This window comes from Oncorhynchus clarkii, chromosome 5, assembly GCF_045791955.1.
Source record: "Oncorhynchus clarkii lewisi isolate Uvic-CL-2024 chromosome 5, UVic_Ocla_1.0, whole genome shotgun sequence".
Lineage (NCBI taxonomy): Eukaryota > Metazoa > Chordata > Actinopteri > Salmoniformes > Salmonidae > Oncorhynchus > Oncorhynchus clarkii.
In genome coordinates, this window is record NC_092151.1 from 30,545,232 (window position 1) to 30,572,582 (window position 27,351).

Consider the following 27,351-nt stretch of genomic DNA (forward strand, 5'->3'; position numbering starts at 1 on the left):
CACGCCCACCTCTGACGCGTCAACCTCGACAACGAACTGTCTAGAGACGTCAGGTGTAACAAGGATAGGAGCGGATGTAAAACGATTCTTGAGGAGATCAAAAGCTCCCTGGGCGGAAACGGACCACTTAAAGCACGTCTTGACAGAAGTAAGGGCTGTGAGAGGAGCTGCCACCTGACCGAAATTACGGATGAAACGACGATAGAAGTTCGCGAAGCCGAGAAAGCGCTGCAGCTCGACGCGTGACTTAGGGGCGGGCCAATCAATGACAGCTTGGACCTTAGCGGGATCCATCTTAATGCCTTCAGCGGAAATAACAGAACCGAGAAATGTGACGGAGGAGGCATGAAAAGTGCACTTCTCAGCCTTCACAAAAAGACAATTCTCTAAAAGGCGCTGGAGGACACGTCGAACGTGCTGAAGATGAATCTGGAGTGACGGTGAAAAAATCAGGATATCGTCAAGGTAAACGAAAACAAAGATGTTCAGCATGTCTCTCAGGACATCATTGACTAATGCCTGAAAGACAGCTGGAGCGTTAGCGAGGCCGAAAGGAAGAACCCGGTATTCAAAGTGCCCTAACGGAGTGTTAAACGCCGTCTTCCACTCGTCCCCCTCCCTGATGCGCACGAGATGGTAAGCGTTACGAAGGTCCAACTTAGTGAAAAACCTGGCTCCCTGCAGGATCTCGAAGGCTGAAGACATAAGAGGAAGCGGATAACGATTCTTAACTGTTATGTCATTCAGCCCTCGATAATCTATGCAGGGGCGCAGAGACCCGTCCTTCTTCTTGACAAAAAAAAACCCCGCTCCGGCGGGAGAGGAGGAGGGGACTATGGTACCGGCGTCAAGAGCTACAGACAAATAATCCTCGAGAGCCTTACGTTCGGGAGCCGACAGAGAGTATAGTCTACCCCGGGGGGGAGTGGTTCCCGGAAGGAGATCAATACTACAATCATACGACCGGTGTGGAGGAAGAGAGGTGGCCCTGGACCGACTGAACACCGTGCGCAGATCGTGATATTCCTCCGGCACCCCTGTCAAATCACCAGGCTCCTCCTGTGAAGAAGAGACAGAGGAAACAGGAGGGATAGCAGACATTAAACATTTCACATGACAAGAGACGTTCCAGGAGAGGATAGAATTACTAGACCAATTAATGGAAGGATTATGACAAACTAGCCAGGGATGGCCCAAGACAACAGGTGTAAAAGGTGAACGAAAAATCAAAAAAGAAATGGTTTCGCTATGATTACCAGAAACAGTGAGGGTTAAAGGTAGCGTCTCACGCTGAATCCTGGGGAGAGGACTACCATCCAGGGCGAACAAGGCCGTGGACTCCCTTAACTGTCTGAGAGGAATGTCATGTTCCCGAGCCCAGGTCTCGTCCATAAAACAGCCCTCCGCCCCAGAGTCTATTAAGGCACTGCAGGAAGCTGACGAACCGGTCCAGCGTAGATGGACCGACAAGGTAGTGCAGGATCTTGAAGGAGAGACAGGAGTAGTAGCGCTCACCAGTAGCCCTCCGCTTACTGATGAGCTCTGGCTTTTACTGGACATGAAGTGACAAAATGACCAGCAGAACCGCAATAGAGACAGAGGCGGTTGGTGATTCTCCGTTCCCTCTCCTTAGTCGAGATGCGGATACCTCCCAGCTGCATAGGCTCAGCTCCCGAGCCGGCAGAGGAAGATGGTAGTGATGCGGAGAGGGGGGCGACGGAGAGCACGAGCTCCTTTCCACGAGCTCGGTGACGAAGATCAACCCGTCGCTCAATGCGAATAGCGAGTTCAATCAAGGAATCCACGCTGGAAGGAACCTCCCGGGAGAGAATCTCATCCTTTACCTCTGCGCGGAGACCCTCCAGAAGACGAGCGAGCAAGGCCGGCTCGTTCCAGCCACTGGAGACAGCAAGAGTGCGAAACTCAATAGAGTAGTCTGTTATGGATCGATTGCCTTGACATAGGGAAGACAGGGCCCTGGAAGCCTCCTCCCCAAAAACAGATCGATCAAAAACCCGTATCATCTCCTCCTTAAAGTCCTGATACTGGTTAGTACACTCAGCCCTTGCCTCCCAGATTGCCGTGCCCCACTCACGAGCCCGTCCAGTAAGGAGAGATATGACGTAGGCGACACGAGCAGTGCTCCTGGCGTAAGTGTTGGGCTGGAGAGAAAACACAATATCACACTGGGTGAGGAACGAGCGGCATTCAGTGGGCTCCCCAGAGTAACACGGCGGGTTATTGATTCTGGGCTCCGGAGATTCGAAAGCCCTGGAAGTGGCCGGTGGATCGAGGCGGAGATGGTGAACCTGTTCTGTGAGGTTGGAGACTTGGGTGGCCAGGGTCTCAACGGCATGTCGAGCAGCAGACAATTCCTGCTCGTGTCTGCCTAGCATCGCTCCCTGGATCCCGACGGCTGAGTGGAGAGGATCCGAAGTCGCTGGGTCCATTCTTGGTCGGATTCTTCTGTTACGGTGAGTGAATGAGGACCCAAAAGCGAACTAACTTAAACAGAGCTTCTTTAATAACCAAACATAGGTAGGCTCAGATAGACCGGCAGATTCCGACAGGACAGGACAAGGTTACAGCAAACATGACGATAGTCTGGCTCAGGCATGAAACACAACAAACAAGAATCCGACAAAGACAGGAGCAGAAACAGAGAGAGATATAGGGACCTAATCAGAGGGAAAAGGGGAACAGGTGGGAGAAGGGGTGACGAGGTAGTCAAGAGGAGACAAGGAACAGCTTGGGGAAAGCGGGGGAGAAAAGGTAACCTAATACGACCAGCAGAGGGAGACAGGGTGAAAGGAAAGGACAGAAAGACACAACATGACAATACATGACAAAGACAAAATATTAAGTGCCTTTGAACAGGGTATGGTAGTTGGTGCTAGGCGCACTGGTTTGAGTGTGTCAAGAACTGCAACTCTACTGGGTTTTTCACGCTCAACAGTTTCCAGTGTGAATGGTCCCGTCAGTGTATACGGATGTAGAATAAATATGTATGTTTCCATGTCTTTACAAATTGGAGGCATGTAAAGTAAGCTGCAACAGGTTAACACAAAGTTGCACTATAAGAACACTATTGTCCACTGTATTGGTGAATCCTCATGTGAAAGACCTCTGAGTGGTATAAGGCCATATTTAGCAACACATTACATTTGTGGGTAAAACAATTACTCTCTGATAGTTGTGTGAGGCAAAATCCCTTTTAAGCTGGCTCTCAGAGTAGCATAGCAAGAGTTGAGCAGATCTCTCTCGATTCAGCAATTATTTTAACAGCCCCAGTAGAAATTGTAGTATCAGTGTTTGGCTCTCATTCTTAGGGACATACAGCCCAGAGGCCAGTTAAATTACAGCAGCACCCTATCCCCTAATGATCAAGCCATCCATCACACAGCTACCCAACTGCCCATAAATGTAATTGTTTTACGACTCCGAGGCCGCCCAAACTCCCGCCAAACCTCTGGCATTGGATCTTTCCCGTCTCTCCTCCATCTCTCCTCCCGTTGTAAATATGCAAACGACCAACCATGCTCACTCAAAGATGTACTGTATTGCATATCAAATCAACTGTAATATATTTCCTACAGTACACTATGAGGTGCAATCTAGAACCTAAAAGGGTTTCGGCTATCTCCATAGGAGAACCCTTTAAATAACCCTTTTAGGTTCCATGTAGGACCCTTTCCACAGAGAGTTATAAGTGGAACCAAAATGGGTTCTACATGTTATCAAAAAGGGTTATTTAAAGGGTCCTATGTGGACAGCTGAAGAACCCTTTTGGAACCCTTCTAAGAGTGTAGGTTACAGTATGACAGCCTATAACTTCTAACGTTTCTGGGTGTGGCAATGTAGCTACTCCTAAAATTTCAGTTTCAGACTATATTTTTTGGGATATTCATGATTTGAGTAAGCCTGGGATCATGACATCTTCGTTTTATACCTGTTTGACTTGGCTTTCTATATGGAAGCAGGTGGTAGGAACGTTCACACTTTTGCCAATCACAGATTTAGAAACATGTCCCAAGATCATTATCATCATGGAATGCCAAACACTCTTCAGAATGTGGTGGGAAACGACCGGCGCCTACTCCCTTTCCTCTGTATCAATGTGTATGTGTTAATTAGCAGATCTTCAACTGCCTAAAGCATCTTAACTCAATGAAGTCAAACTGAATCACATAAATCCTCTAAATTATGGGAGATTATGAATCCTCTAACTGAGAAATTACACATCGCTGAGACATTACACTTACATATGGCACTTCATTATGCGGCAATTCTCATTGTGTCATACTAAGAATAAATGTGGGAATTACATTTATTTCGAGAGGTTTTACAAAGGTGACAGTAACTCACCATACAGCCTGTTGAGTCGACTCTGCGGTCTGACACACACTTGAAGTTCTTCCTGCAGCCCCCGTTGTCCTGGGAACAGTCTCGGACCGGGCCGAAAGACGCCAGGAGATCATCTACTGTGTCAAAGTAGGTGGACATGATGGCCTCCTCCCTATGATGGGCAGAGAAGAAGAAGACACTGCCATCAATAGCCTGATCAGAATAAAGCCTGAACACTTAACTGAAAGTGGATTTAGAGACTGAGGCTGTCCTACTTTGGAAAACGCACTGGCAGTACTTCTGATGGATTTCAGAACTTGGTTTGGTTAGTTGTACATAGAGAAAAACAGAACAAATACAGCGGTTGGTCATTTTTGGGGGGAATGCTTCAAAATCCACATATCTAACGTAAAGCAAAGGTCTCCTCTGTGGCTCAATGTTATTACCACAATAACCCAATCTTTTCCTTTCCTTACAAAAACTGTATTACCTCAATTTCCTAATGTTGTGACCCTCATATTAGTGCTATCATATTGTTACAAGATAAATCATGATACAACCATTACTTTGAAAAAGAGAGAGTTTGAAAAGGAGACATATCGTCCGTTACTTTGAAAAAGAGAGCGCTTGAAAAGACATATCATCCGTTCTGTCCTTGGTGTGTCCGTTCTGTCCATTACTTCTGCTTGGATATGTTGCTACTTTGTCGTGATGTGGACTGTGGGAAAATGGTACAGATGGAATCAGATGAATGATTATGCATTTCAGGAGAGACAGAATGACAGAGATCCGCCAGCCATTTAAAGCTTAAATCAATTCCATTGTGGAATCGATCTCCAAAAGATATACTGGGATGTTTGGGCCATTGTCCAAGCTCTGTATACAACAAATGGATATTTGGTCCTGATGGAATAAAGAAAACATAGAAAGCAAGGTGAATGATGAAAAATAGAGAGAGAGATAGAGAGAGAGAGAGAGAGAGAGAGAGAGAGAATGAGAGAGAGAGAAATGTATTTAATTCTTCAAGGAAGAGGAAATATGATACAGATCTCAGACCACGATACACACATATTATGTCGAGGGTGGGAATATGCAATAAGACTGCACATTTCTATTGTGAATAATCAGGGCAGAAAGGAAAAAGGTTAGCAGCATTTTAGGCTGCTGCTACATTGTTGACTGGCGCTATTGAATGATAATTACTACCAGATAGCAAGGTCTTAACCCTTTACACCTGTGGGAAATGTCTCCAAGTGGCCACACAGCTCTCCAAAGTGTGCACAGTTCCTACATAATTTCAATGCACTTTTTTAGCTCAAGAAGAGTCTTCAATGATAAGGTTTTTTTTTTAAAATCTATCCTAGCTGTGCCATTGATAAACTAAAGCAAGCACACTTGTAGTTGTTTTGTTTGGATCACAACCCTTTATCCCTGCCATCACACGATTACTGTTGTTTTTTTACGCAATCCAAAAACGTCCCTGTTAAAATATCAATCTGCGTCAGGTGGGCATCATTTGAAAGCTTGTTCTATTGCCAACATGACTAGCTAAGTTATAAAATGTGATCTTACAATGTTAAGCTTTCACAAGGCAATTCAGAGAAAGAGAGTGTCATTTTGGTGAGCATAGAAAGGAGTTGTGTGCATTCAAGCGCATGTTCCGCGGCAAATTTTCTTCACAATAGACAAACATAGGCTCATTCTGTACAGAACAACCCAGTGTGATGTCACGTCATCTTGTAGCTTATATCAAACCTAGTTATCATAAACATTGATGCTGTATATGACATGAGTTTTATGATGTGGAAGTGTGCAAATTTGGATTCACAGGTGTTTGGCTTGCTTGTATGACATCAAAGTGGTATTTATTATAATCCTCAACGTCTCATCTTTCAGAACACATTGAGTCCTTTTAATTTACAGGCCTTCCCTCATTCAGACAACAAAAAATGCAGGAGTGATGGGGGCAACTTCTTGTCCCGTGCGGTACTCATGTACAGAACAAGACTGTCAGTCAAACAAAACCCATACAGCGCTATGAAGCACAGAGCCTGTCGTATGAAGGAGAAGAGGAGGACCAATGCGCAGCGTGGTAAGTGTCCATTTTTAATAGAACAAACTGAGCATGACAAAATGCAAAAATAACTAAGTGAAATAACAAACCGAAACAGTTCCCTGTGGAACACACAGACACAGAAAATTATCACCCACAACTCAAAAGTGAAACCAGGCTACCTAAGTATGGTTCTCAATCAGGGACAACGATTGACAGCTGCCTCTGATTGAGAACCATACCAGGCCAAACACAGAATCCCAAATTATAGAAAAAGGAACATAGACTGCCCACCCCAACTCACACCCTGACCATACTAAAACAAACACAAAACAAAGGAACTAAGGTCAGAACGTGACAGTACCCCCCGCCAAAGGTGCGGACTCCGGCCGCAAAACCTGAAGCTATAGGGGAGGGTCTGGGTGGGCGTCTGTCCACGGTGGCGGCTCTGGCGCGAGACGTGGACCCCACTCCACCATAGTTTTTGTCCGCCTCTCCACCTGCCTCCGTGGCCTCTTTAGAGCGGCGACCCTGGCCGCCGACCTCGGACTGGGGACCCTAGCCCCGGGTCCCGAATGGATGGGAGTTTCCGGCAGCTCTGGAGTGAAGGGCGACTCCGGCAGCACCGGAGTGTCGGGCGGCTCCGGCAGCTCAGGACAGACGGGCGACTCCGGCAGCTCAGGACAGACGGGCTACTCCGGCAGCTCAGGACAGGCGGGAGACTCCGGCAGCTCAGGACAGACGGGAGACTCCGGCAGCTCAGGACAGACGGGCGACTCTGGCAGCTCAGGACAGGCGGGAGACTCTGGCAGCTCAGGACAGACGGGAGACTCCGGCAGCTCAGGACAGACGGGAGATTCCGGCAGCACCGGACAGACGGGAGTTTCCGGCAGCTCTGGAGTGAAGGGCGACTCCGGCAGCACCGGAGTGTCGGGCGGCTCCGGAAGCTCAGGACAGACGGGCGACTCCGGCAGCTCAGGACAGACGGGCTACTCCGGCAGCTCAGGACAGGCGGGAGACTCCGGCAGCTCAGGACAGACGGGAGACTCCGGCAGCTCAGGACAGACGGGAGAGTCTGGCAGCTTAGGACAGGCGGGAGACTCCGGCAGCTCAGGACAGACGGGAGACTCCGGCAGCTCAGGACAGACGGGAGACTCCGGCAGCTCAGGACAGACGGGAGACTCTGGCAGCTCAGGACAGACGGGAGACTCTGGCAGCGCTGGGCAGGAGGAAGACTCTGGCAGATCAGGACAGACGGGAGACTCCGGTAGCTCAGGACAGACGGGAGACTCTGGCAGCTCAGGACAGACGGGAGACCCTGGCAGCTCAGGACAGACGGGAGACACCGGCAGCTCAGGACAGACGGGAGACTCCGGCAGCTCAGGACAGACGGGAGACTCCGGCAGCTCAGGAGAGACAGGAGACTCTGGCAGCGCTGGGCAGGAGGAAGACTCTGGCAGCACTGGACAGGCGGGAGCACCTGTAGGGAGGAGAAGGAGAGACAGCCTGGTGCGGGGGGCTGCCACCGAAGGGCTGGTGCGTGGAGGTGGCACCTGATAGACCGGCCCCTGAAGGCGCACTGGAGCTCTCGAGCACCGAGCCTGCCCAACCCTACCTGGCTGAATGCTCCCCGTAGCCAGGATATGCGGCAAGGTGGAATAGCCCGCACTGGGCTGTGATGGCGAACCGGGGACACCATGCGTAGGGCTGGTGCCATGTACCCCGGCCTAAGGAGACGGACTGGAGACCAGATGCGCTTAGCCGGCTTCATGGCACCTGGCTCGATGCCCACTCTAGCCCGGTTGATACGCTGCTATGTACCGCACCGGGCTATGCCTGCGCACCGGAGTCTACCGTGCTTCACGGCATAACACGGTGCCTGCCCGGTCTCTCTCTCTCCACGGTAAGCATGGGGAGTTTGCTCAGGTCTCCTACCTGACTTAGCCACACTCCCCATGTGCCCCCCAATACATTTTTGGGGCTGCCTCTCGGGCTTCCAACCACGCTGCCGTGCTGCCTCCTCATACCACTGCCGCTCAGCTTTCGCTGCCTCCAGCTCTGCTTTGGGGTGGCGATATTCTCCAGCCTGAGCCCAGGGTCCTTCTCCGTTCAAAATCTCCTCCCATGTCCAGGAGTCTTGAGATTTCGGCCGCTGCTGCTGCTGCTGCCCGTTACCACGCTGCTTGGTCCTTTGGTGGTGGGTGATTCTGTAACGGCTGTCATATGAAGGAGAAGAGGAGGACCAATGCGCAGCGTGGTAAGTGTCCATATTTAATAGAACAAACTGAACACGACAAAATACAAAAATAACAAAGTGAAATAACAAACCGAAACAGTTCCCTGTGGAACACACAGACACAGAAAATAATCACCCACAACTCAAAAGTGAAATAAGGCTACCTAAGTATGGTTCTCAATCAGGGACAACGATTGACAGCTGCCTCTGATTGAGAACTATACCAGGCCAAACACAGAATCCCAAATTATAGAAAAAGGAACATAGACTGCCCACCCCAACTCACAACCTGACCATACTAAAACAAATACAAAACAAAGGAACTAAGGTCAGAACGTGACACTGGTAATATTTCATATCAATAGCAGTCAATTATTAATTGTCACCTTATTCAGGCTCATCTGAACGTCGTAAAATGCTTGGTTATCTTCACAAACCCTGGCTAACAAAATGTGGTTTATTTATATACTAAATACCTAAATAATCACACAGAATTTAATATACACAGGATGAATCATACATTAATTACTAATTATTTCATAAAATAAAACGTCCCTAGTGGACGAAACCGATATGACGGCTGGTTACACAAAGAAATGGGGTTGGGTTTCAATGAAAGTGCGGGAAGACTGAGGAACAAAAGGATTGGGTCTCTATCAGACCTTATGAAGCTATGCTATCGTAAAGTACAGAATCTTATGCATTCTAAATAACGCCCATTTGGAAAAGGAAAATGCAAGAAATGTATTTACTCTGAGCTGCGCTTTGATTGATTGGTCAAAGATTGAAGGCTGGGTTGCCCAGCAGAGATCTCCCTTGTCCTTTAAAGGATATTTCTGGGCGGAAACGTTGCAGTCTGTCATCTTGTGGTGGAACGGAAACATTGCAGTACCCTGTCGTTCTGAGGAGATTGTTCGTCCTTTTGTAGGCCACACAAGTTTACAGCTGCTGCTGATAACTCAACGTCTAGGATGTATCACTCCTTTAGTGAATAAGAGTTCACAGCTCATACCAAGTTGCGATACTATAAGCTCATGCTATATATATGCGGTGTCCTCACCCATTACAACCAGCATGTCCAGAGATACTACCTCTCTTATCATCACCCAGTGCCTGGGCTTACCTCTGCTGTACCCGCACCCCACCATACGCTCATTATGCCCTGAATATATTCTACCATGCCCAGAAATCGGCTCCTTTTATTCTTTGTCCCCAACGCTCTAGGCGACCAGTTTTGATAGCCTTTAGCCGCACGCTCTTCCTACTCCTCCTCTGTTCCGCAGGTGATGTGGAGGTAAACCCAGGCCCTGCATGTCCCCAGGCACCCTCATTTGTTGACATCTGTGATCGAAAAAGCCTTGGTTTCATGCATGTCAACATCAGAAGCCTCCTCCCTAAGTTGGTTTTACTCACTGCTTTTAACACACTCTGCCAACCCTGATGTCCTTGCCGTGTCTGAATCCTGGCTTAGGAAGGCCACCAAAAATTCTGAGATTTCCATACCCAACTATAACATTTTCCATCAAGATAGAACTGCCAAAGGGGGAGGAGTTGCATTCTACTGCAGAGTTAGCCTGCAAAGTAATGTTGTACTTTCCAGGTCCATACCCAAAAACTGTTGCCGCCTGCAACCGACCCCCCTCAGCTCCCAGCTGTGCCTGGACACCATTTATGAATTGATCTCCAGCCATCTAGCTTCAGAGTTTGTTCTGTTAGGTGACCTAAACTGGGATATGCTTAACACCCTGGCAGTCCTACAATCTAATCTAGATGCCCTCAATCTCACACAAATCATCAAGGAACCCACCAGGTACAACCCTAAATCTGTGAACAAGGGCTCCCTCATAGACGTTATCCTGACCAACTGGCCCTCCAAATACACCTCCGCTGCCTTCAATCAGGATCTCAGCGATCACTGCCTCATTGCCTGTATCCGCTACGGGTCCGCAGTCAAACGACCACCCCTCAGCACTGTCAAACGCTCCCTAAAACACTTCTGCGAGCAGGCCTTTCTAATCGACCTGGCCCGGGTATCCTGGAAGGATATTGACCTCATCCCGTCAGTTGAGGATGCCTGGTCATTCTTTAAAAGTAACTTCCTCACCATCTTAGATAAGCATGCTCCGTTCAAAAAATGCAGAACTAAGAACAGATATAGCCCTTGGTTCACTCCAGACCTGACTGCCCTCGACCAGTACAAAAACATCCTGTGGCGGACTGCGATAGCATCGAATAGTCCCCGCGATATGCAACTGTTCAGGGAAGTCAGAAACCAACACACTCAGTCAGTCAGGAAAGCGAAGGCCAGCTGTAGCTCTAACTCCAAAAAGTTATGGGACACTGTAAAGTCCATGGAGAACAAGAGCACCTCCTCCCAGCTGCCCACTGCACTGAGGCTAGGTAACACCACCGATAAATCCATGATAATCGAAAACTTCAACAAGCATTTCTCAACGGCTGGCCATGCCTTCCTCTTGGCTACTCCAACCTCGGCCAACAGCTCCACCCCCCCCCCCCCCCCCCCCCCGCAGCTACTCGCCCAAGCTTCCCCAGCTTCTCCTTTACCCAAACCCAAAGAACATATGTTCTGAAAGAGCTGCAAAACCTGGACCCATACAAATCAGCTTGGCTTGACAATCTGGACACTCTATTTCTGAAACTATCCGCCGCCATTGTCGCAACACCTATTACTAGCCTGTTCAACCTCCCTTTCGTATCGTCTGAGATCCCCAAGGATTGGAAAGCTGCCGCAGTCATCCCCCTCTTCAAAGGGGGAGACACCCTGGACCCAAACTGTTACAGACCTATATCCATCCTGCCCTGCCTATCTAAGGTCTTCGAAAGCCAAGCCAACAAACAGATCACTGAGCATCTCGAATCCCACTCTACCTTCTCCGCTGTGCAATCTGGTTTCCGAGCTGGTCACGGGTGCACCTCAGCCACACTCAAGGTACTAAACGATATCATAACCGCCATTGATAAAAGACAGTACTGTGCAGCCGTCTTCATCGACCTGGCCAAGGCTTTTGACTCTGTCAATCACCATATTCTTAACGGCAGACTCAGTAGCCCCGGTTTTTCTAATGACTGCCTTGCCTGGTTCAACTACTTTGCAGACAGAGTTCAGTGTGTCAAATCGGAGGGCATGTTGTCCGGTCCTCTGGCAGTCTCTATGGGGGTGCCACTGGGGTTCAATTCTCGTGCCGACTCTTTTCTCTGTATATATCAATGATGTTGCTCTTGCTGCGGGCGATTCCCTGATCCACCTCTACGCAGACGACACCATTCTGTATACTTCTGGCCCTTCCTTGGACACTGTGCTATCTAACCTCCAAACGAGCTTCAATGCCGTACAACACTCCTTCCATGGCCTCCAACTGCTCTTAAACGCTGGTAAAACTAAATGCATGCTTTTCAACCGTTCGCTGCCTGCACCCGCACGCCCGACTAGCATCACCACCCTGGATGGTTCCGACCTTGAATATGTGGACATCTATAAGTACCTAGGAGTCTGGCTAGACTGTAAACTCTCCTTCCAGACTCATATCAAACATCTCCAATCTAAAATCAAATCTAGAGTCGGCTTTCTATTTCGCAACAAAGCCTCCTTCACTCACGCCGCCAAACTTACCCTAGTAAAACTGACTATCCTACCGATCCTTGACTTTGGCGATATCTACAAAATAGCTTCCAATACTCTACTCCGAAAACTGGATGCAGTTTATCACTGTGCCCTCCGTTTTGTTACTAAAGCACCTTATACCACCCACCACTGCGACCTGTATGCTCTAGTCGGCTGGCAATCGCTACATATTCGTTGCCAGACCCACTGGCTCCAGGTCATCTACAAGTCCATGCTAGGTAAAGCTCCACCTTATCTCAGTTCACTGGTCACGAGGGCAACACCCACCCGTAGCATGTGCTCCAGCAGGTGTATCTCACTGATCATCCCTAAAGCCAACACCTTATTTGGCCGTCTTTCCTTCCAGTTCTCTGTTGCCTGTGACTGGAACGAATTGCAAAAATTGCTGAAGTTGGAGACTTTTTTATCTCCCTCACCAACTTTAAACATCTGCTATCTGAGGAGCTAACCGATCGCTGCAGCTGTACATAGTCCATCGGTAAATAGCCCACCCAATTTACCTACCTCCTCCCAATACTGTTTTTATTTATTTACTTTTCTCCTCTTTTGCACACCAGTATCTCTACCTGCACATGACCATCTGATCATGTATCACTCCAGTGTTAATCTGCTAAATTGTAATTATTTGCCTACCTCCTCATGCCTTTTGCACACAATGTATATAGACTCTTTTTTTCTACTGTGTTATTGACTTGTTTATTGTTTACTCCATGTGTAACTCTGTGTTGTTGTCTGTGCTTTATCTTGGCCAGGTCGCAGTTGTAAATGAGAACTTGTTCTCAACTAGCCTACCTGGTTAAATAAAGGTGAAATAAAAATAAAAATAAAAATAAAAATTCTAGCTGGTATAGTCAAATTTATCCTTCCAGCGTGGCGATCGTCACCTCCATGTTGAAATTCGTCCTTCTAAACATATGGACATAGTCCTCACATCATCGGGAACACAATGTTAATTTCGTTAGGTAGTAGTCGTTCAACCATTCGCAACCAGAGCTCACACTGAGGTTGGCTTAGTTCGCCATGAATTGGGTCACAGGGGCTCTTATAGAAATTTAGTAAAGGCCTATTCATGTGGGCGTGGCCACTGATTGAGCATATTTTACTTCTGAAAACAATGATCTTATTTTAAAAACAAAAATTACATTTAATCTTTTCACAAATAGTTTCATATTTAAACATTTAAATTGCACAACAATTCCATGTGAATCTGATGTGTAGACTTTCCAAGATACAGTTTATGTTGTCCTATCATCAGTAATAATGTCTCAGATGACAACTGATCTGACATCATATTCTTTAAGTACCAACGGATACTTTCAACTGGTTGGATTACCGAAATATTGTTCGGTTCCCAACCCTTTGACGTTACAATACTCTCCCTATGTTAACAACGGACTTTCCAAGTGTCCATTCTGTAGAGTGGAGAGAAAAAGGGGGAAAGGTATTTATGGGGGGTCATAAACCTCCCCCAACAGGGCAACGTCATGACACAATGTAGGCACTTATCAGTGGCCAAATCAGAAATGTTCAACCCGTATACAGGTACAATTGTAAAGGGTTTCTAAAGTGACAGAGAGAGACATAGCGAAGGAGAATATAAATATTATGGGCTGTGTGAGAGATGAGAACAGGGAGATAGAGCTACAAAGTGAGACAGACAGACAGACAAATTAACAGACAGACAGGCAGACAGAGAAATAGAGGCACATACACACAGATATTGAAGAGAAAATACCCAAGGACACCACTCTTCCTGGCACAGTACTACCGGCAAACAACAAAAGCATGTGTACCACCATATCACTGCCACCCGTTTGTTCAGAGCCACCAAAGCTGCCATGTCTGTCCCTTTCCTCTGGCCTGTCGTGTTGGGGAGCAGGTGGGAGTCTACAGGCGTTAAAGTGATGAGGAGGATTAGGAATGGTGGCTTTTTGGTCCGATCGCTTCCAATATGATTGGACATGATTTCCCAAGGCTAAAGATCTGGCAGTGCGCAGGGGCCTGCCAGCTTACAGTAGGTACAGGAGGCTGATGCCTGATAGCCCTCTGCCTCACACAGGTGCCCGCTCTGCCCAGCTCACAGGAAATTAACAAGTCATTAGAGGTGTAATGACATATAATGAAGCCATGAGTATTCCCTGTGTTTAATCTGAGCTAAACCACGCAGTGCTAGCTGGCTGTCCTGTAAATTCTCTGTTAACCTATTTGTACATGTTTGAGGTTGTTGCTTGTCAGGTAATGTGGTCTTGTACTACTCAGATCTAGAGTAGCAGTTCACCATGGTAACTAATAGAAATAGGTATAAAGAAATGCAGAAGCATGTTTTTTTCAATTGGTATCATCAAAGGCAATACAAGATTTTAACAGAGACAAAAATAGTGTCCATGATGAAAGGCCATCCATCTTGGCCAGTGCAAAACAAAGAGTAGCCAGCCACAATGAGAATCTGTTGAGCAACACACACATATCAATCTGAAGGGGATATTGTTTTGAGCTCCTTCTTATATTGTAATCATCTGCCAGAAAACAAAAAGCAATCTCTACGGTACCAAAAGTAAAAGATGGATTAGAAAATACTGAAAAAATAGGACAGTGTGACAATAATACAGTGTCTTATTTACTGCAGCTACACAGTATCATTGTGACAGACTTGGTTCACCTAGAGTTCTTATTCCAAATGGTATGGTATGTGTGTAAGCATAGCTGCGGAAAGTAGGGGTGCTGACGATGCTGCAGCAGCCCCTGAAAAATCCAAAATAATTCTGGAAAAAATACATTTTCACAAAAGTAGTGCACTGGGTCTTTAATAGTCCTAGTGGACCGATATAGCCCCCTCTTGGCAAAAAAATCACAGCACCCCTACTCCCAAACTACTTCCTGTTGATGTGTGGAAGGAAAGAGCTTAACAGTCAAACGATCACTAAAACTCTAAATTATAATGATCTTGCCATAGGTTCCCTCTGGAATGCCTTTTAACTGTTTTATTCCTCAGTGACATTATACAGTGCTAGCAAAATGTCTTACTGCTCCAGTCTCCTGTTCAAGTGCTACATCAACTTTATGCTCTATGGTTATCTCAAATACACTACAGTTATTCAAACATCCAGTTGACATTGTGCAAACGGTTGGAATGATTATATTTTCATCTCTCTATCTTAGCTCTGCTTGCAATATGAAACACAAAGGCAACACATACTGTACACATGCATCAAACACACACCCACACACACAGTTATTTATTTCCAGTTGGATCACAGGAGAGAAAACATTTTGTGAGAAGAGTGTTGAGAAGGAGATGGATGAGTTGGTGGTGAATGCCGCATGCAGGGGAGAAGGGGCAGTAGTGAAGGGTGAATTATTAATCTTAGGCCTGACCTGCCTCCCTGCTGCGTTCTGACTCCACAGGGGAGATGGGGTCAAAGGTCAAAACAGAGGTTTGAATCATGCTGCGAACACCTTTCCATGGATATGTCACTGTTTTCCACTGGGGTGGAATGGATATAGAGACAATAACAGTTACGTGTTAACTTGAAACCAATATAGCTCCTCTCTGTTTGGAAATATTGTTTTAATCAATGGCAGGACTCTGAAAATAGCCTTTTATTCATTCCAATGTTTTTTTTTCCTGAATCACTGTTATGATAAACTATCACTCTGGCCTCTCAATCTTCTATGGAATGGGAGTGCGAACACAATTTTGCAGGGTCAGTTTATGGGGTGGTGCGATCGCACACAATTACAGCAACTTCAATATTTTATGGAGTTGATCCGATGGCAATTTACTATGTATGCAACTGTCATTTGTGAGGCATCGTGGTTAGGGGCTGATGGCAGGTCGCGTACCGGGTTTTAATTGGAGAGCCGGCATTGATTGGACGCACTTGTCAACATGCGTGATGGAGGGCCGAGGATATCAGCATGCTTCATCCATTAACTTTTATTGCTAATAAAGCGAACAGGCACCGCCCGCTGGCATTGTCACAGCCTTTACCAGGTAGAGTGGAGGAGTGAGAGAGAGAAGAAAAAACAACACACATATACATGCACAGACACACACAGACAGAGACACACACACAGACACAAAAGTGAAAAAAGGGTTGAGGGCCCCATTTTGTGTACTATTAAGTGGTGTATTAAGGAGCTGACTCCTAGGTGGCATAGCAGTGCTGATGAGGAAGAATAAAGGGGTCAGGCTGGAGGAGGCCTAGAGGAATGTGTTAGCTCACGGCAGCACCACAAGCCGAGAGGTCGCTTAAGTGTCAACACCTCACCATGCCTGACAATGTGTTAGGAGTGGAGAGAAACAATAGAGACAACATGTCAACAGGTCCATCTAAGGAAAGATGCAGAGGATAGATGGTCGCCGGTTGCTCTCTCACCTGCAGAGCACCGGAAAACATGCCTGAATATGCAGTGTGCTTTAAAAGCTAGACACAGCAAGCTATTCAGTAGAGCATGACCTTCTGCAGTTCCGTCACGATAACTAACACGATCTGAATAGTGATGCAGGTATTGTTTTTGTTTCTGTGGCAACCTTATATCACGAGGACTCCCATGTCTTCGATGTCGGCTGAAGAAAATGTAACCATAATTAAAACTGAAAGTTAATGTTCCTTTTTTGTCAACTTAACTGACTGCCATGCTTTGGTGAGAACATTAAATATATAAAAAACTTTGCTAGATACTAAAATTAGAAATGAAGAAAGCTTTGTTTGAAGTTCAGACTCTTTTTTCCACTTTGGCTTTGACGGAAAGACAACTCTGGAGCTTTATTACAAGTCCTGAATCAAACACCTTCTCCTTATGAAAGACAGTAGCTACACGTTTGGATGTTGGGACCACCTCTGCCGGTCAGTTGAGTCTGGACACTGAATTCCATGTCTACTGTGAGGTTAGCGGGAGGAGAAGGAACTCCTGTGGGAAAAATAGTTGTTTTTCTTGGAAAAGGAACAAAAGTATTTTCTTTGGAACATGGCCTTGGGGAATAGAGCACACAGGGAGGAACAACATGACTCAACAAAGGGGAACAACAGACTGTGAGTGACAGGCAGATAGGTGCTATTGTGCTCTCAAACCATGTACTCCTTTCTAGTGCTTTGTCTGCACTGCTCTTATCGTTGTGACAATTAAGAGAAAAAAATGAACGAATACAATGGGATGCATATTGCAAATCACATTATTTCAAGGTATCAAAGTAGTTACCTCTATGGGATCAGTGTCCCCCCCACGGGAATGGTTGAGCTAACGGGCGCTAATGTGATTAGCATGACGTTATAAGTAACACGAACATTTCCCAGGACATAGACATATCTGATATGGGCAGAAAGCTTCAAATCTTGTTAATCTAACTGCACTGTCCGATTTACAGTAGCTATTACAGTGAAATAATGCCATGCTATTCTTTGAGGAGAGTGCACAGTTATGTACTTGAAAATGTATCAATAAACCAATTAGGCACATTTGGGCAGACTACAACATTTTGAACAGTAATGCAATGGTTCATTGGATGAGTGTAAAACGTTGCACATATACTGCTGCCATCTAGTGGCCAACATCTAAATTGCACCTAAATTGCAATAATACATTGTGGCCTTTCTCTTGCATTTCAAAGGGAAGATTTGTCCCCTATAAACTCCAGGCAGAGCAAGATACTCACTGACTTAATGAATCATTAGAGTGAAACAGCTGCACATCAAGCAAGACATCAAGGGGCTTAGCGACTAAGTCTAAAACCCAGTCTTAAGATGAATACATCCTTACTAACAGCACACACATAGACATAGAGGAGCAGTTTACAGAATACATTAATATAGAGAGACCTGCTTTTTTCTAAAGAGGGAGAAGGGAAAGTGAAAGAGAGGGTTGTGTGGAGAAAAGGAAAGGGAGATGGAAGAAATAGAGTGCAAAGATAACAAGAATAGGAGATAAACATGGAGGAAGAGAGAGAGGGGAAGAAAGGACGGCAATATGGGAAGTGCTGTCAAACACATCATTGTGCGATTAAAACATACTGCGCCGTTCAGTCAGATAGCCAGAGGACATGCGATCTGGCTCCTCTGAAAAGAGACATGAAACTCACAGAGTCTCACTGAGTCTTCACTGAGGGAAGACTGTAGCGCTGTATAGTCTTTCATGTGCAGCTGTGCACACAGCTCAACAGTCGGGAGAAGGTCTGATTCACCAAATTGCAGTCTAGGGACCCTGACAGCCTCCTCTGAGGATCGCATCAAACACACGCTCTGCAAAATCACAGCCATTTTCTTAGAAACAGCCTTGATGTCGTTTAGGAAATGAAAGCGTGCTAAACTGACTGTGCATAATTAGCATGAGCTCTACTCTAATGATATCAATCCAGCATTAATGCTACATATTTCATACAAAAGCACATTTTCTTTGTGCTAAATTCTTATTTTAGTTTTTCATAACTTTCCCATTATGCTGTGAAATAGAATTGCCAGCATAATACAATACTGCCTTTTTTAAGGCAATTGACAAAATGAGAAATATGTGTATAGTTTATTACAGTTTTATTTCAAAAGGTATATTATGAGCATCTGTGTAAAAAGAATTGAGGACAATGCCAGGGTGAAATGATCTAATATCTCCATCTCAATGACCATTTTTGTATATCTTTCAACAGTTGTCTCTGTGGATTCTTCTCAATGAATAGTATCTAGAGGGGTTTCCATCGCCCTCATATCATCGAGATGTATTCCCCATTCACACAGCTCTCCCAGGCTGCCCATGGTCATGCCGCAATGTTGAGTCAAAGCAGACTGAACAGAATGGGTCCCTCTGGGATGGACAGATAAATATTAAACAGAACACCTTCAAACAAACAGAAATACAATTATTATGTATGAAATTCAGAGTCCCGTTCACACAGAATTCAATCACGTCAATTATACAATAAAGGAACATTTGTAGGGTGCATAAAGTAACACTGTGGGTGAATTTATACATTTGGTCGTAATAGCGTGCTTCGTATTTTAAATAGCTTGTTTCAGATTGATTGCGCTAAACGCTGGATGACTGAGGTTGTGCAGTTTAATTTTGGTAGCCTTTGAGTGGTCTTGTTACCACCAAAAAAATGTCTTGAGAATTTTAATATAGTGTATGCATTGACCCTGTGCTTGAGAGAGAGAGGGAAAGAGAGAGAAGAAAATAGCAAGAGAAAGAGAGCAAGAGAGGGAGAGTAAGATTACTGCTAACTATGTTGTACATTAATTCAGTGTAGGCCCAATGCAACTCATATGACCCGAGGCCAAGCCAAGAAGTGTTTGTTTGCACCCATAAGTACCATAATGTAAAATACACAATAGTAAAATTGCTGGTAAAAACATAAATTGTTTATGTATTCATACAGGGTGATTTCATAAGAACATTTGTTGTAGTTGTTGTTGTAGCAGTAGTAGTTGTAGTAGTAGTAGTAGTAGTAGTAGTAGTAGTAGTAGTAGCAGTTGCAGTAGCAGTAGTAGTAGCAGTAGCAGTAGTGGCAGTAGCAGTAGCAGTAGCATTAGCAGTAGTAGTAGCAGCAGTAGCAGTAGTAGTAGCAGTAGTAGTAGTACCAGTAGCAGTAGTAGTAGTAGTAGCAGTAGTAGTAGTAGCAGTAGTAGCAGTAGTAGCAGTAGTAGCAGTAGCAGTAGTAGCAGTAGTAGTATTTGTAGCAGTAGTAGTAGTTGTAGTAGTAGTAGCAGTAGCAGTAGCAGTAGTAGTAGCAGTAGTAACAGTTGCAGTAGTAGTAGTAGTAGTAGTAGTAGTAGTAGTAGTAGTAGCAGCAGCAGTAGCAGTAGCAGTAGTAGTAGTAGTAGTAGTAGTAGTAGTAGCAGTAGTAGTAGTAGTAGCAGTAGTAGTAGCAGTAGTAGTAGCAGTAGTAACAGTTGCAGTAGTAGTAGTAGTAGTAGTAGTAGTAGTAGTAGTAGTAGCAGCAGCAGTAGCAGTAGCAGTAGTAGTAGTAGTAGTAGTAGTAGTAGTAGTAGTAGCAGTAGTAGTAGTAGTAGCAGTAGTAGTAGCAGTAGTATTAGCAGTAGTAGTAGTAGTAGTAGCAGTAGTAGTAGTAGTAGTAGTAGTAGCAGTAGTAGCAGTAGTAGTAGTAGCAGTAGTAGTAGTAGCAGTAGTAGCAGTAGTAGCAGTAGTAGTAGTGGCGATAGTACTGACATTTTTCTAGTGGTACAACATAAAGTCATTATAAATCAAACATACATTTCTATAATTATTTATGACTGTAGCTAGTCACAGCAGGAGAGCAAATATCCCAGTCATTCACGTTCTTCCACTGTCTTCCTCCATATTCACCTACCAGCATAATTCATTACTTAGAAGCACCATAGTGCATAATGCTATAGAATGCAAAGGCACAACTACTACAATCATTTATATTCGATATGACAAGTCCTTCAGCTCTGTAGAGCAGTAAACATGAAACTGACACACTGGACTGACCAAAAGAATGACCTGGCCACCTATGCATACTGAATGGAATTGCCATGGGAATTCACTTCTTAAAAAAAACAAAAAAACATCCATACAGTCTTAATGAGATGTCAGAAATGATTAATGGTCTAAGAATGGACATTGATCGTTAATAAGGATGACACCATCAGTGGTAATAGGGAAATGCAATTAAATCAAATAAAATGGTGCCAAACTAGAACCAAAACATTGGAACCCTAAATTGCACCTGCAATGAATAATAGTGGTTGAATGCTATACACAATAGACCCTCCGTTTCAACTCACATATGCTTGCCTCTGGCACACATTCAATTAAATATAAACCAATAATCGCCCCCACAATATACAGGCATCAGTGTGGGAGTTGTGAGGTGTGGGGGAGGGGATTTTCTTGGTGAAGAAAACAATATTTGCTATAGCTTCAATTTTAGCCTTCGAGAAAGTGTGTGCCCTCAGGCCTGGAGGGAAGCAAAAGTCATTCCGTTACCCAAGAATAGTAAAGCCCCCTTAACTGGCTCAAATAGCTGACCATTCAGCCTGTTACCAACCCTTAGTAAACTTTTGGAAAAAATTGTGTTTGTCCAGATACAATGCTATTTTACAGTAAACAAATTGAAAACAGGCTTTCAACATTCATTCATTCAACAAGCACAGCACTTACACAAATGACTGATAATTGGCTGAGAGAAATTGATGATCAAAATATTATGGGCGCTGTTTTGTTAGACATTGTGGCTTTTGACATTATCGATGGGGAGAAGTCTGTCCATAATAAAGTGCTGCTTTGCCTTCTTAACAACACTATCAACAAGGCGGATCCTACAGGCCCTAGTTTTGTTGCACCTGCACTACTGTTGAGTTGTGTGGTCAGGTGCCACAAAGACGGACTTAGAGAAATTACAATTGGCTCAGAACAGGGCAGTACGGCTAGCCCTTAAATGTACACAGGGAGCTAATATTAATGATATGCATGTTAATCTCTCCTGGCTGAGATTGACTTCATCACAACTTGTTTTTGTAAGAAGTGTTGACAAGCTGAATGCACAGAGCTGTCTGTTTAAACAACTAGCACACAGCTCAGACACCCATGCATACCCCACATGACATGTCACCAGAGGTCTCTTCACAATCCCCAAGTCCATAACAGACTATGGGAGGCGCACATAACTACATAGAGCCATGACTACATGGAACTCTATTCCACATCAGGTAACTGAGGCAAACAGTAGAATCATATTTATAAAACAGATACAAATACACCTTATGGAACAGCGGGGACTGTGAAGAGACACACACACAAGTACAGACACACACATATGCACACACTCTACACACACGTACATTCTAATATTATTGTATGGTGGTATTATAAATGTTGTATTGTAGATATGTAATGGTGTAATAATATAATAATTATATGATGTACTGTTATATATTTTGTTTTATGTGTAATGTAAGTTCCTTCATGTGTTTGGACCCCAGGAAGAGTAGCTGATGTCTTGGATCCTAATAAACACAAATACACTGACCTACTAAAATACGGATGTGTGAATTAAAATGCATGAAATATCTAAAAGCCTGGATCCCTCAACAATGTTTTGTTAACATGTACTGTGGGAGTGTGAATATTACACACAGGTAGCCTTACAAATGTGGTGAGATTATTTCAAACATGCTTCTTCTTCAGACTTTGTAATGCAATTCTGTTCATGCAAAGGTTGACTGGTCTGCAGTTAGTCTAGATGGAATGGGTTGAACCTTTATTTCAGCTCAAGCTAGTAGTGAGTAATGCAGTGAGTTGGTCACTCTATTCAAAGCACATTTCCTCACTCATCTAACCTATTCAAAATCAGAGAGAGAGAGAGAGAGAGAGGGGGCAAGAGAGGGAGAAAGATTACTGCTAAGAAAAAAATAGATACAATATGATAAGAGAATGGTAGAGAGAAAGACCGAACCAAGAAACAGTTACCTAGAACCAGACTCCCAAGTACATGTGGTCGCTCCTTGCTGTTTTGTGAAATTAGTTTCTAGCAGCAGTGGAGATGACCTATTAAAGTCGCCGCCTCTAATCACTTCCTAGTCCCACTATCAGGAGCTGCTACTCACTTCCCTGTTGTGCCACTAGCAGTGCCTGCACCGCACTAGCGTTGATGTTGGACTTATATCAGAGCGTACATGTACCTACGCCTTTTAATAAGCCCTAGTGCAAAACAAGGTTTGACTCAACAACACGTCTGTTGCATATAAGCAGGTTCTAACAATGATTATGGCTAGCGTATCTAGCCATGGTAATCACTACAGGGATCTTGCTCTCTCTCCTTATTTATTTATTTCCCCTTCTCTCATGGTATTACTTTGCTTGAGAGAAATTGAGTTCAATTAAAAAAACAGAACAGCTTCAGGCCCCTTGATCATTTCAGCCCAAAGTCCCACAGCTCTATAGGGTGACTGTTTAAAACTGAGATGTGTGTTTTGGTACTGAGACAGAAGGCAGATGGCATTACAATGGACAAGTAGAAGTCCCATATGTTGTTATGAATAAGGCCATTAATGCCCAAATCAATAGCTAGTTGAAGGGAAAATGGATCAGAAAACACTTGATGTACCTTTTGTTAGATGTTCAGTCTTTTGACCCTGTCTAGCAATGCTGTATTTAGAGTGTGCATCCAACATATCTATTTATGCTATTCCCTTCATGTTTTCAAAATAGGAAAAGTACTTACTTTCATTTGAAGTCCCATCTTTCGAACTGCATTAGCAGTCCCACCCAACAATCCCACTTTGATTTTCAGTGATGTCAATTAAGTAAAACAGAAGTTGAGAGACTGGTCCTAGAGATTAGGGTTCAAACCTCAAAGGGCATCTTCACACAGGTAAATATCAAAGTACATGAGTTAGTCTTTCTCTACTATACAAAAGGTTAGAAGTTTTAATTAAAATAGAGTAGGTCTATGGACCAAAGCCCTGACAACAATTCCTCCTCTCAACCATTAGTTTCCAAGGAAACTGGTTCCAAATTGTGAGGAAACGGTCAGCTATCTAACACACTCTCACCAAGAAGCTGAACACATACACATGTAGGATCTTAATTGGAGCCAGTTTGCTACAGCAGGAAAATAACCCTGCAGAAACAGGAAATGTGAACTAGTATTTGGATTATACTTCATGGACATTTTTGTAGGGGTTGATACATTTTTCATAAGGGAAAATCAAATCTTCAAAGTGGAAATGACAAGACATTTTAAACGTCAAATACACGACAAGCTTAAAATGCCCTGCATTGCAGGGAAGTTCTCCTGCAACACAGTGATCAAATTAAGATCCTACATATTCAGCAGCAGAAAATGTAACATTTCACTGTTTGGGAAAACTAAAACTGAATAGCTGTACTGTTTGAGGTTGTGGACCAGGTGTATTTTATACTGATAACAAGTTCAAACAGGTGCTATTAATACAGTTAACGAGTGGAGGACAGAGGAGCCTTACACTATCCACGTTGAACCCCACGTTGAACCCCAAACTGCACCTACAGGTCTGTGAGAGCCAGAAATCTTGCTTGTTTGTAGGTGACCAAATACTTATTTTCCACCATAATTTGCAAATAAATTCATTAAAAATCCTACAATGTGATTTTCTGGATTTTTTTTTCTAATTTCGTCTGTCATGGTTGAAGTGTACCTATGATGAAAATTACAGGCCTCTCTCATCTTTTTAAGTGGGAGAACTTGCACAATTGGTGGCTGACTAAATACTTTTTTGCCCCACTGTATTTGCCTGAGCAAGTTGAGCAAATATAACCACATTAGCACCCATGGAGAGGGAGCCCTCTAGCATTGGTCACGAATGAATACAGGGCTTACATGTTGAAATCTGCTATTAGAACCAATCTATTAAACTGTGAGCTCTGACAATATTCCTAGCTCCCCTATAAACCCTACTGTCGAAGCTGCTGCAGAATCCGCTGCCTCACTACCACAGTAGATTAGATGCAATTCCTTAAATGACGCTCAGGAGAACCTCCTCTCACACCAGCAATACATCTGAGCATATCCAATGACAATGTACCAAAACAGGGCTCTGAAACATGTGTTAAGCCGAGTGGTGCAAACAGTTATGGGCTAATAGGCTAATGTAGGCTGTAAAACATGTAGGCTAAGCTAACCTATAGTTTATATCAACGGTGCCTGTTGTTATGGTAATAAGACAGTTGAGCCTCATAGGCTAATGTAGGCTGTAAAACATGTAGGCTAAGCTAACCTATAGTTTATATAAACGGTGCCTGTTGTTAGAGGATGTTCAAAAGGTTGTCTTTTTTTGTAAACTCTTAAATTGCGTGAGTAGGTGAACAGAATGGAAGTGAATCACTTCCAACTTCCAAGATTCACTATTCATAACAAACTATTACATAGCTCTCCACATTTCTTATGTAGGAAATGTATATTTGTTTCTCTCCAATCCATTTGAAGTGTTGGCAATGGCTCAGCAGCTCATTTTGAGTGGAGTTTAGCTGGTGCTTCACCAATTTGTTTGTGTGGATGCAGCAGATGAAATAGTGCATAGCGTTGACCTATTTGAACGGACTGCACACATTGCTTAAATACCATTTGGTGTCTTAAATCACATGGGATCAAACTGAATAGTACAGCACATACGCATTTCAAACTTCACATAGGGCAAGATTGAATAGGTTTTACAAAAAAGGGGAAAAAAGGGGAAAAAACAGGACAGGCTTTGTCAAGTATCTGGAAGCTCATTCAGTATTTATTGTTCACTTTACATTTTGAGATTTCAATGTAAAGTCCTTCAGGTGACACTTCTGGGATTTTGAATGCCTTAGTTACTCTTCAAGGGAGGTTGAGAAGAGTAACATGATTATGCAGACGTAAAGTGATATCCCATTTATCAAACAAAGAAAATGTTGAAGTACAGTAATTGCCACAATTCTGTTACTCGTACAGAAAGCTCATGTGTATTGTTTTGTTACGAACATGTCACACTTCTCATATTGTCTATAATGTATATACTGTGTAGTGTGGCGTTTTCAAAGTAGGCATATTTTGTTATGACATTACAGCCGCTATTTGTTATTCGATTCTATCATTGCCAGCCTTGTAAATAACTTCTGGAATGGACTAGAAATGAGAAAATAGAACAACAATCAATCCACTGATATTATTTTTGGTCTTTGGCCATGCAGTCAATTACTGTTCCATCTCCATTTGAGGCTGGTCATTTGCAGGCAGTAATCCACAGCAGAGAAATGTGCTCAATGAAAGTAATCAGAAAAGATATGAAGCTTTAAGCTTTCCCTGAAGGCAAATAATGTGATAAAAAAAGAGATACATGTAATATTTAAATAACGTATAAGTGTCTGCACTACTGTAAATAGGCATTTCATTATGACAGGTGGAAAATAGAAAGGGAAAGATGCCTGTAAAGAAAATATAATTGATAAGGAAGATTTTAAGAAAAAATTCAATCATCCCTTCAAGGCTCCTGGGAAATGTACCTCCAGCGTGTAACCTTTCATCCCCATGTACCCCTCTACCCGTCCTAGAAGAACCACAGGCATCGCTAACAAAACTGCTATATATAGCCCTCTCCTCATTCTGCACCTGGCCAAGTCAAATGTCTCTGCTCTGACACACACACACGCACAGACACACATGCGCTCACACACACAGACACACAACCAAGGTATGCTGGATCTCTCGTCAACACCCTCAGGGCGCTGCCACTCGTATCTGCCCTTGCTAGTGCCCCTTTAAAGTTAATAAAGAATCATTAGTCATGTGTCACCTCTCATAGCCCTGTCATGCTTTACACACCTACGGCACAATCACACTGAAATGCTTAATGGTGACACCTTTCTGAAAGCCAACAAATCCATAATAAAAAAGTTTGCCCTTAGCCCGGGTCTCTCCATCTCTACCTCAGACTCCCTCTCCATCTCCCCCTCCCACACACACACACCCCATTTGCGCACTCTCTTTATTTTTGGCAGCTCTCTTTTCTCAGCTAGCTTACATCCTGCAACAGTAACACATGGCTTTCTGTGCATCATCTGAGCTTGCCATACATAAAAGCATTGACAAACGACTCCTCTCTGGAGGAAAATACAGAGGGATGAAGGTGAACGGAGAGAAATAACGGGTTGTGTGGCCGTGTGGAGCGTGCTATCACTTCTCCTCATACATGGCTGAGCTTCTAAAGTGAAAGATAAAACAAACAGAAGTCATTAAAAACTCACACCCTGCCCTGTGGCCTGGGCATGCATTTGAAATTAGTAACTGTTCTATGTTCTATGTTCTATGTCACGTGGTACTTCCAATGTAACTGCCTGTATATCATCAATGAGTCTGTCCTGCCCTTGTGCCATATGTCAGAGAATACTGATAATTTATATACATGTAGTGTATGTATTAGTTCACTGGCTAAAGAGTACCTGCACTTCTGCTTCAACCCTGTTCAAATCTACTTCTAATTGCACCTCTGTATCCAAGCCATTAGTCCATCATGAATATATTTTCTGGCACATAGTGCAGATGCTGGACGCAGTAGCATCTAAACAGTGACTCTAATCTACTTGTTATTCATCTGTGCTCCAGCCTTCCCCTTCTGG

The 27,351-nt window shown here is 44.2% G+C and overlaps 1 protein-coding gene across 1 annotated transcript in view; it reads right to left on the reverse strand.

Moving 5' to 3' along the window:
- The window catches only part of LOC139408645 (astrotactin-2-like), a 447,901-nt gene that overhangs the window by 195,586 nt on the left and 224,964 nt on the right, over positions 1-27,351 (reverse strand). Inside the window, exon 11 of the mRNA XM_071152798.1 lies at positions 4,366-4,516. Coding sequence (XP_071008899.1) covers positions 4,366-4,516 — 151 coding nt within the window. The remainder of the gene's footprint in view (positions 1-4,365; positions 4,517-27,351) is intronic.